This window comes from Limulus polyphemus, unplaced genomic scaffold, assembly GCF_000517525.1.
Source record: "Limulus polyphemus unplaced genomic scaffold, Limulus_polyphemus-2.1.2 Scaffold5936, whole genome shotgun sequence".
Lineage (NCBI taxonomy): Eukaryota > Metazoa > Arthropoda > Merostomata > Xiphosura > Limulidae > Limulus > Limulus polyphemus.
This window is the reverse complement of record NW_013671546.1, coordinates 23678-35965: the sequence shown is the minus strand read 5'-3', so window position 1 is coordinate 35965 and position 12288 is coordinate 23678. Positions and strand designations below refer to the sequence as shown.

The window sequence follows — 12288 nt, the reverse complement described above, 5'->3', positions numbered from 1 at the left end:
CTGAATATCGCTCAAATTGTTTTCACTTGAAAAAAGAATAGTTTGGGGGGGGGGTCTGATTGAGGTGTTTAAGGTTGTAAAGTGAATTGATAGTGTTGATGCATCATCTGCTTTCATATTTAACAGTGAGAATAGCAGGAACAGGGGACACAAATATAAAGTTTGTCCAGGTACGAGTCATCTTTAACTAAGAGGGTGGTTGGCCTTTGGAATGGGTTGCCCTCACATGTTGTAGAGGCAGTAATTTAAGTGACTTTAAGAAAAAGCTTGATAAGTATATGAATGATAAGGATTGGCTTTAAAAACTTTTTTAAATTGTTTTTATTTAGTTTAAAGGAAGGAACAGCCAAGATGGACCAATAGGTCCAATGTTGTCCCAAAGTGTTATGTTATGTTAATTAATGCAGTCATCTTGTTTGATCTTATTTCCACCTATAAACTGTTCAATATGTAGAATACTGCTTAAATCTTCATTAGTAAAAACCAAAGAAAAAGCAAAATTTGATAACCCAGCCATCTCATAATCATCAGATACTAGCCTTCCTTTATCCTTCCTCAGGGGTCCTACCTCCATCCTAACATTTTGTTTATCCTTAATGTATTTAAAGAAATCCTTACTGTTAATTTTTACATTTTCAACCAACCTTTTCTCATACATCCTTTTTGATATTTCGATTTCTTGTTTCACCAACTTTCTTGATCTTCTATAATCTTCTAAATTTCCTGTTATACTAGTCAATTTAAATATTTTATATTTATAGTGCTTTTTTTTAATTTTATCTCTTATACTCTTTGTGAGCCAACTTGTTTTTTACTTGCAGTTACCCTTTTCTTTATATAAGGAATATGTTTACCTTGAATATTTATGAATTTATCTTTAAAAATTTTCCACATCTGAACCCGTCTGTGTGGACTTTGAAGAAAAGGAGACAATTGTTTTAAGTTCTGGATACAACTGTGGTAACCCACAGTGTAATGTAAGTGAATTTATCCCAGATTATATAGTAAGAAACAGAGTAGAGAAAAATAATTCATCTTGTCAATTGGATTTGAAAGTAATTGAATCAGTCTGTGTGGACTTTTGACAAGAAAAAAGAATTATTTAGAATTTTTGATACAACTGTGATATTCTATAGTGTAAAGAAATTGTTTGTACATATGTTTGCCTTGTTTTGAATATATTATTTAGAAACAAGTAGATTGTGTGCTGTCAGTTTATTGGTTGAATGTATTGCCAACAAGTCACAGACACCTACTGTAAAAGAATCCTAGCCCACATATACTAAAACCCTGACAGCATGCTAGAGAGGATATTAAGTCTGAGAGGGATAACCCCAGACAATACTATTAAGAAATGAGCATAGTATGCTAGAGAGGATATCAACTTTGAGGTGGAGTACCCAAGATAATACCATTAAGAACTGTATATGGCATGCTAGAGAAGATATGAACTCTGAGAGGGATTACCCAAGAATATCATTAAGAAGTTCACAAAGCATGTTGTATCAATGAAAATTTAACCAGAGTAGACAAAGTATGTTTGAGAATGTTAGTGGATTACAACTGCCTGTTGAATGAAAAGGAGACAATGTTTGGCTTCTATAGCGAAACCTTCTTCAATATAGAAGCCGAAATGTCATCTCCTTTTCAATCATCAGCTGTAGTACATTAAAGTTCTCAAACATACTGAGGATATAAACTTTGAGAAGGATTACTTGAGGCATAACTTTAAGAACTGCATATAGCATGGTTATGTGCATATCAACTTGTACAATATGATCTGTACAGCACCAATAAAAACATGAATTTTAAAAGAAGTTTTCAGTAACACTGCACACAGTATGCTAATGAGAAAATCAAATTTTTATTTGAGGAAATCTATACACAGAACTAAAGACTACTATTTATGTCATATAAAAGAACTACTCACCTTAGATGGTTCTCTGTCTTGTGGCTGCTGGAATCCTTTCTGCATCCTACGATTAATAGATGCAGTAGGAGAGATGAAGTTAAGACTGCTAAGCCTCAGAATACCATCAGTTGTATCTAAACCTGATGATTGGTTGGGTGAAGGCACAAGCGGGGATGAGTGGGAGTAAAAACGACTAGATCCCACCCATTCCAAAACAGGCAGCATCAGGGCCATGCAGCAAAATTACATGCCAGAAAAATGGAGCATACAAAAAAAAAAAAGAAATACAAAATGCTTTGTCAGCATCAAAGGCCATGAAACAGAAACAAAAACAAGTTTTTAAAACTAAAATGAACTATTACAATTAGATAACACTGACCTTGCACTAAATCCATCAGCTTAAGCCATGGCATTGACATAATAGCAATAAACTGCTGTAGATATATATATTGTTCCAATTTCAACCTGTTTTACACGTTTGTACAGTAGTTTAAAAAATTAATTCAAGTTTGTTACCAATAAATAATTTACACAGTAATAATAGAGAGAGAGAGCAATATTAATAAATATCAAAAATAATAGCCACAACAAATAACTGTCAGAATATCAGCCACAACTAATACCCTTCAGAATAGCTGCCACAACAAATAACTGTCAGAATAGTAGCCACAACAGATAACAGTGATAATAGTAGCCACAACAAATAACTGTCAGCATAGTAGCCTAAGCCAATAACTGTCAAAATATTAAACACAACTAATACCTGTCAGAGTAGTATCAACAACTAATACCCTTCAGAATAGCAGCCACAACTAGTACTTGTCAGAATAGTAGCTACAACTAATGACTGTCATAGTTGTAGCTATAACTAATTATTGTAGTAGTCACAACTAATAACTGTCAGAACGGTAACTACAATTAACATACCATAATGTTTCGGGACAACATTGGACCTATTGGTCCATCTCAGCTGTTCCATCCTCTAAACTAAATTAAAATATAAAAAAAGTATTAAAACCAGCCCTTATCATTCATATACTGATCAAGCTTTCTCTTAAGCTCACTTAAATTTACTGCTTCCACAACATCCAAAGGCAACCCATTCCAAAAGCCAACCACCCTGTTAGAAAAATAAAACTGTGCCAGTTGAAGATGGCTCCTACCCTGCCAAAATTTATATTTGTGTCCCTTAGTCCTACTATTCTCACTGTTAAATATGAAAAATGATGATGCATCAACACCATCAATTCCCTTTACAATCTTAAACACCTCAATCAGATCCATCCTAACTCCTCCTTTTTTCGAGAGATTTCAACCTCTATTCGTATGACAATCCTTCTATCCCAAGCACCATTCTAGTAACCCTTCTCTCAACCCTTTTCAATAATTTAATGTCTTTCATAAGGTAAGGAGCCCAAGACTGAACACAATATTCCAAATGTGACCTAACCAGTGACCTGTACAATGAAAATATAACCTTATTAGATTTGTATTCAATATTTTTAATAGATACAACCTAAAATCCTACTTGCCCTACCACTAGCAACAGCACACTGCTTGAATGGCTTTAGAGACTGATCAACTACTACACCAAGATCCCTTTCCTTCATAACATTATTAAGGTTATTCCCATCCATATTAAACTTATAATTCAAATTATAACTCACATGCATTATCTTGCATTTATTATAATTAAAACCAATTTGCCATTTATTTACCCAACTCACTAAATGATCTAAATCATTTTGTAAATCATCAGTATCCTCTTCCCAGCCAGCAACACCCAAGACCTTAATATCATCAGCAAATTTAAGTAATTTATTGAACATTATTTCATCTACATAAGCAGTAACCTTTTCAAAGAATGTTAAAAGATTTGTAAGGCAAGATTTTCCCTTAGAGAAACCATGTTGATTATCCAATAAAATTCGAATCTTTGTTAAATGACTTTGTAAAGCATCTTTTATCAGACTTTCCAAAACTGTTCTCACAACTGATGTAAGACTAATGAATCTATAATTACGAGGACAATTTTTATCACCTCCCTTGAAAAGAGGAGTTACATTAGCTAACTTCCAATTCTCTGGTACCTGCCCACTATTCAAGGACTGACAAAAAGATGTATTAAGTGGCTAACATATCCAATCTTTAACCTCCTTCAAAACCTTGAGGAAATATTATCTGGCTCAGGAGCCTTATCATTAGTTAAACTTCTCAATTTTTTCTTAACCAGCTCAGAATTAATACAGTCATCTTGTTCAATCTCGTTTCCATTCTATCAACTGTTAAAGATATGGAATACTGCTTAAGTCTTCGTTAGTAAAAACCGAAGAAAAGTAAAATTTAATAACCCAGCCATATCATAATCATCAGATACGAGCCTTCCTTTTGTTAACCGTAATAATGTATTTAAAAAAATTCTCACTGTTATTTTTTACATTTTCAGGCAACCTTTCCTCATACATCCTTTTTGATGTCCTAATTTCCTGTTTCACAAACTTTGTCTTCTATAATCTTCTAAGTCTCTTGTCATACCAGTCAATTTAAATTTCTTAAATTTATAATGCTTTTCTTTCATTTTATCTCTTATACTCTTTGTGATGAGCCAACCTGATTTTTTACTTATAGCTGCCCTTTTCTTACTAAAAGGGATATGATTACATTGAATTTTAAAAAATGTTTCTTTAAAAATGTTCCACATCTGATCAATGTCACCAAATAACTCAGCTTCCCAATTCACAACAGTTAATTCTTGTCACATCCCTTCAAAATTTGCTTTTATGAAATTTGTAACTACAATTAATATCTGTCAGAATAGCAGCTACAATTAATATCTGTCAGAATAGTAACTACAATTAATATCTGTCAGAATAGTAACTACAATTAATATCTGTCAGAATAGCAGCTACAATTAATATCCGTCAGAATAGTAGCTACATTTAATATCTGTCAGAATAGTAGCTACATTTAATATCTGTCAGAATAGTAGCTACAATTAATATCTGTCAGAATAGTAGCTACATTTAATATCTGTCAGAATAGTAGCTACATTTAATATCTGTCAGAATAGTAACTACAATTAATATCTGTCAGAATAGTAGATACATTTAATATCTGTCAGAATAGTAGCTGCAACTAATAACTGTCAGAATAGTAATCACAACTAATAACTGCCAGAAGAGCAGCCACAACTGTCAATAGTTGACTAACTTCTATATTAAATACTGACAAGAATCTTACACCTAGTAAAAAAGCGTTGAGATACACACACACACATAAAAAGTATTATAAATGAAAGGCCAGAAGTAAATAACATTTCTTGCACATGGACTTGTACCAAATTTTAGTTTTCCTACATTAAGCACATATAAAATTTAACATCATGCATATAGTTCTGGCTAAGAATACAACAAAAAATCACTCTCTTCTCAACTGGAAGTAGCAAAATTAAATCCCATTGATATTTTAAGCCTCATTCTGCAGTATGCGTACATAATAAGCTTTGTGAGAAATTATGTTATTTACGAAACACTGAGTTCATAGAATAAACAAAATCAGGTTATGTGAAATGTGAGGTGTCTTTTTCTCATGCCTGCATATAATTTTCAACAGGATTAGCTGACTTGAAAAAACATTGCACTGCTTTTAAATACACGTAAGAATGTACATTATATCAGTACCAACTTAACCTAACTATATCAACGTTTCGATAAGTTCCCTCTTCATATCTTGTTACAATTATAACACACTCATAAGTAATATTTCTCTAATTTTCTCTTTTTGTATCTTGAAGCATTTATAACCATAGCTATCCTCTCTCAAATTGTCATAATGTTTAGTTTGTATTTTATTACACTTACAATCAACCTTCCTCTAATTCTATGTTTATATCTTATTACACTTATGATGAATATGCTTCTTATTGTTGGAATCATGAAGATAACAAATCTTCTCAGAACACATATATGAAATGTAATAATTAAATTTCATGATCAACAGTAGCAGTTACTATCTTAAAAACTTGAAAGTTGCAGTAAAAGTGTCACAAACATTTCTTACTACAGAAGAATTAGTTATATATTTTTATTATGTTATTCACAATTTCCTACTGAATTTAATTATGTGTGTTTGATTAACTATACTTCAACTCTCATCCAATCTGTTCACAAAACATCATACAAACAAAGCCTGAGAGTTTCTTATCAATTCAATCTATGGACAAACATCACACAAACAAAGCCAGAAATGTTCTTATTAATTCAATCTACAGACAAGCATCATACAAACAAAACCTTAGATTTTATTATTAATCCAATCTATGTACAAACATCACACAAACAAAGCCAGAAATGTTCTTATTAATTCAATCTACAGATAAGCATCATACAAACAAAACCTTAGATTTTCTTATTAATCCAACATATGGACAAATATCACACAAACAAAGCCTGAGATGTTCTTAAAAACTGAGTTTTTCTTCTTTGATGTAATGTTGGATATGATTTGTTAATTTATTTCAAAACTTGAGGCTATATATTGTTGAAAAAGATAATATACACTGGTCAAAGACTTGTACTATACCTTTTGAAGTTCAGTAAAAAACTATTAATAATAAAACACAAATTATCATAGCTCCAATTTTACAGTAATCTTTATACTTCTGTATTTGACTGTTATTTACATAATGACTAACATCTCCAAAACATATGTAGAGTTGTAATTATTTAGGCAAATGATAACTACACTAAAAAATACATGAAGAAATTTTTATTTTCACACTATATGAAATCAAAGAATGTGTGAAGTTGCATTATTAAGCAATGGGTAATGATGATAGAGTACATGATGTTGCACTTGGTTTTTATTTATTGGGTATTGTCCTCAGACAAAACATGAAGGTTTATTTGTTTGTTTATTTGATATTGGCCTGAATAACAGAGAGTTGCACTTGTTCATGTATTGGATATTCACCTGAGAAACATGAAGATACACTTGTTTATGTATTGTGTATCGACTTGAGAAACACACAGGTGCACTTGTTTATGTATTGTATATCGACTTGAGAAACACACAGGTGCATTTGTTTATGTATTGGATATTGGCCTAAGAATCACAAATGTGCATTTGTTAATTTATGGGGTATTGGCCTGAGAATCACAAATGTGCATTTGTTTATGTATTGGGTATTATCTCGAGAAAGAAAATGAAGTTGAGTTTAATTAATTAAAGCAAGACAAAGCTGCAAGTTTGTATCATATGAGACCCATTTTGACGTAAACTTCAGATGAACCATGAAATAGTTTCTTTTCTGGTTCTTCCATCAGGGATTCAATTAATTGTCACTAAAATGGGAAACAGTTGTTTGAACAGTCGTATTGCAGGTACTTTATCCTATAATTCTTTGTTGAAGTACTTATGTAGTTACTACATTCAAGTTACTACATTTTTCTTATCAATGTTGTTACTACTGCACTCATACCCACAAGGTCATACGAGTTTGTGACTAGGAAACATCTTTAAAATAATTTACAAATATAACATTTGTTACAGTTTCTGAAGTTACAAAGAAACGGAACTAAAGCAGAATAAGGAAAAAAAGATATTTTCTAACTCACTAACAAGGCATCAAGTAAATTACTAGAAAACAGTGTCAAACCTGGCTAAGCTTTCAGCTCTGTAACTCCTCACGTCCTGACGAAGTTTGTCCATTTCATTACGCATCACAGCGAGTTCCTGGACTATTTTTTCCTAAAAAGAGAAGAAAATTATGAAAGATACTTAGCTTAATTCGTATATAAACAAAGTCATAATGAGGAATTCTGTTGCATAGTAAAAACCACAGAAATAAGAAACATCAAGTTTATCAAACTCTTTACTGTTCTCAACCCATTTTCTCTAGTAGTTGTAACACTCTTGGAAAGGGAATGAAAAGATAGCTATAGTTACAAAATAAATAAGGCACAAAACCACTGTAGAATATGCACTACATGTAATTTTTTGTTTTTCCTCAGATAGTTATATACTAAGTTTTTATTATAAATAATATGTATCAGCTGTGGAAACAGAAAACTCAAATTGTCTTAGCAGGAACACCAAACAACCAATTGCTTCAGTGGGAAAGAAATGTTACATTCTGCACAAGAAAACCTTTATCTCTAGGAGCTTAGTTGGTACATTAGCCATTGAAAGTTCACAATAAAATGATAAATGAAGAATTAGTTAGAACTGATTCTTAGGGTTAGACTAGGCTGTATTTTAAACTCAACAAAAACCACAGTGTTGTTGGTACAAAGATTATGAGCTCAGCCAGCTACTGAAAATTTTATCAGTATCATTCAGTATTTTATCAGTATTAGTATTAATCAATTTCTTTTCTTATCAATATCAATCAGTGTCTTTTAAGTTTCAGTATCAGTTTCAATCATATCTTATCAGACCAGTATCTATCAGTATAATATCAATATCAAACAGTATCTATCAGTATAATATCAATACCAAACAGTATCTTATCAGTATAATATCAATCAGTATCACTTAGTATCTTATCAAAGTCAATATTACTCAGTATCTTATCAATATCAGTCAGCTACAGTTATCTTATTAGTATCATATCAATGTCAGTATCAATCAGCTACAGGATTCTTATCAGTATCAATGTCTTATCATTATATTTTCAGTTTCAGTAACAAGCAATCAGAATGTTATCAGTACTGTTAAATGGATTCATTCTGATTTGCATTGATAAAATTTTTATAAAAAGTAATTATAACATTTTAAATAAATAAACTGTTATACTCAGAAGCTTTTGCCAAATATAAAGACCTTAAAAATGGTTGGTTCACAGAAGTTAAATCTTAGAACAACTGTGGATACACTACATTAACTTAATGTGAATTAAATACCACAACAAATGTGAGTATTTCACATTCACTTGAATTAAATTTTAAAAAAGTATGTATATTTTATTGACATACACTATGGAAAATGTAATCTTAATCGACAAAGTAACACCAAAAAATACAAAATACCAGCAAAAGGATAAATATATAAATAAGTTCAAAATATGATGAAGAATTTATTTCTTAGCTTAAAAAACATTAGTAGTAGTCTTGCAAAGACCAAATTTTTCTTATCAAATAAAAATAATTCTTATCAAATATGTTTTGACTGAAACACCAGTAGTCAGCAGACTCTATTCTCCAAGAACAATTCAAATAAGTTAACCAATAAAGGATAACTTCAGGTTCTTAAGCTGCTACTTTAGATATGTACCCATAAGTGGAAATAAAAAACAGATCTAATTAGTAGCCATTCATAAATAAAACCATCCTTTGTGAAGACCTAATCCCTCAAACCTTTTCACTATGCGAGTCCTCTAATAGCTTCCGGGTATGATCAAGTTGCTGTGAGAGATTGTTTTTCTCATCTAAAGCATCCATTCTTTCTTTGAGGTGGAGCTGAAGACGTTCGTTAGACTCAGCAAGGAGCTTATCTACTGTTGCTGAGAGCCGCTGGTTGTGTTCCTCATTCATCTTCTCTCTCTGCCTTGCCTAGAGGAATATGAAATCTTCAATAAAAACAAATTTCTGATATATTTCATTCTTTTTTCAGATTAAAAACATGATTTAGTTTATACTAATATACATATGTAAGAGGCTTCCACACCTTAAGTCATATAGAACACTCCAGCAACAAAATATTTTTAATGCTCACATTTAAAATTACTTATTCTTATTTAAAAAAAATTAAATTATAGTTTACATTATAGTTATTTTAAGATTTCTTAGCTTCCTCATCTTCCTAACCCTTATTGAAATGTTCAACAAGCTATCTGATTTAATTCAGTTAATTCTTCTGGGAGAGACTTTTTCAAGTTGTTATCTCAGCTAAAAGTAACAATATCAAGCTGGTGTGTCAGTTAAGAGAGAGTAATTTTACCAAGCTAGTGAAGAGAGAGAGTACCTGTATGAAGCTGGTGTGTCAGTTAAAAGAGAGTGACTGTATCAAGCTGGTGTGTCAGTTAAGAGAGAGTATGTCTATCAAGCTGGTGTTTCAGTTAAGAAAGAGTACCTGTATAAAGCTGGTATGTCAGATAAAAGAGAGTAAATGTATCAAGCTGGTGTTTCAGTTAAGAGAGAGTAACTGTATCAAGCTGGTGTGTCAGTTAAGACAAAATAACTGTATCAAGCTGGTGTGTCAGTTAAGAGAGAGTATGTCTATCAAGCTGGTGTTTCAGTTAAGAGAGAGTACCTGTATAAAGCTGGTGTGTCAGTTAAAAGAGAGTAAATGTATCAAGCTGGTGTTTCAGTTAAGAGAGAGTAATTTTATCGAGGTGGTGAAGAGAGAGTACCTGTATAAAGCTGGTGTGTCAGTTAAAAGAGTAAAACACCAGCTTGATACAGGTCAGTTAAAAGAGAGTAAATGTATCAAGCTGGTGTTTCTGTTAAGAGAGAGTAATTTTATCGAGGTGGTGAAGAGAGAGTACCTGTATCAAGCTGGTGTGTCAGTTAAAAGAGAGTACCTGAATCAAGCTGGTGTTTCAGCCAAGAGAAAGTAATTTTATCGAGCTGGTGTTTCAGTTAAGAGGGAGTAACTGTACCAAGCTGGTGTTTCTTCCTATGTATATTAATTTATTGTTATAAAAGTCAATCTCAAGACTGGTCATATCAAGGTTGAGGTGAAACTCTCTGTATTAACAGTTGGTACTGGGTACGTAGAACACTTGTTAAACAACAAAACAAAGAGGATAAGTCACAATATACAAGTATAAAATTAGAAACACAGACAATTTTAAGAGGGAGGGGCAAAAAGGGCAATTCTGTGTAATATACCTTTACACTGCAGTATATTGAATATAACAGACTCAGCATGAGTTACTTACAGTATAATAAGTATACAAAACTCAGCACGAGTTATGTAAAACATAAATGCTGAAAATTCTGTCAAAACGTCAAGTAATGCAACCAAAACAGCAATTATGGAATAGGCTATCAAACATGCACTTTTTCAAATACTCACTTTAAAATCATAGTTCTCTGCAAAAATTATACATCTTTTTACATTCATTTCTTTACGGTTTGAAACAAAAGTTTACAAAGCTTAATTACCTTGATGTACCATTTATTTTTTGTTTGAAATAAACTGTAGCTACAAAAGAAATTTCTAGATTCTTTTAATTTGAGTTTAGAAACTTACCTTCATGAGTTCACTATTTCTTTCTTCCAGCTGCTGTTCAAGCCTCTGCACTCGGTCTTCTATACTCATGTGCCTCTCTTGTGCCTTGTGGTGAAAGTAACAACTTATCAGAAGCCTAATTACAATTAATGAAAGTGGGCACACACACATATATATATTCTGGGATATTGTTTTTTAAATATATAGTGAGGTAATTTGAAGTCTTTTAAAGTCAAGAGATTATATAAGGCATTCTACATGAAGAGGGTATAGTAATCGTAATAGATTATATAATAAGATGATCTACATAAAGAGGAAATAGTAATCATAATAGATTATATAATAAGGTGATCTACATAAAGAGGAAATAGTAATCATAATAGATTATATAATAAGGTGATCTACATAAAGAGGGAATAGTATAGTAATCGTAATAGATTATATAATAAGGTGATCTACATAAAATGGGAATAGTAATCGTAATAGATTATATAATAAGGTGATCTACATAAAGAGGGAATAGTAATCGTAATAGATTATATAATAAGGTGATCTACATAAAGAGGGAATAGTAATCGTAATACATTATATAATAAGGTGATCTACATAAAGAGGGAATAGTAATCGTAATAGATTATATAATAAGGTGATCTACATAAAGAGGGAATAGTAAATAAATACTAAAATCTGAGGTTTGGTTCCACACATTGGGCATAGCATAGATAGCCCATAATGCAGCTTTGCATTAATAAAACAATAACAAATTTCACTAAATGCATTACATACAGTTTTTAACCACTTTGCATAATAAAACATATATATATATATATAAACATGCACAATTAAGGTTAACAATAATAAAAACTAATGTAACTTGTACTTTGCCAGGTCTTTGAGTGCAAGATAATATAGGTTTTTATAAGCTCATTTGTCAGAAAGGTTTCTAAAAGCTTTCTGCCTAGTTTCTTTTATAAACAACCAATTTTCCAACTAAAACCAATCACAATAATATTGGGACCAAAATAAGTTTTTGATTTTCCAAAGAATATTTATCAAGATTTTGTCTATCTTGACAATGAAGGACTTGATCCTTTATGATTTTCCAAAGAATATTTATCAAGATTTTGTCTACCTTGACAATGAAGAACTTGTTCCTTTATGATTTTCCAAAGAATATTTATCAAGAGTTTTGTCTACCTTGA

The 12288-nt window shown here is 31.4% G+C and overlaps 1 protein-coding gene across 1 annotated transcript in view; it reads right to left on the bottom strand.

Annotated features, from left to right (window-relative positions):
* LOC106473156 (liprin-alpha-1-like) overlaps positions 1-12288 on the bottom strand; it is a gene marked incomplete at its 3' end in the record, with an annotated part of 52623 nt that overhangs the window by 22964 nt on the left and 17371 nt on the right. The window contains exons 9-12 of the mRNA XM_022401643.1: positions 11108-11191; positions 9268-9462; positions 7569-7660; positions 1931-1976 (exon numbers count right to left, since the gene is read on the bottom strand). Of these exons, the coding sequence (XP_022257351.1) occupies positions 1931-1976; positions 7569-7660; positions 9268-9462; positions 11108-11191 (417 nt within the window). The remainder of the gene's footprint in view (positions 1-1930; positions 1977-7568; positions 7661-9267; positions 9463-11107; positions 11192-12288) is intronic.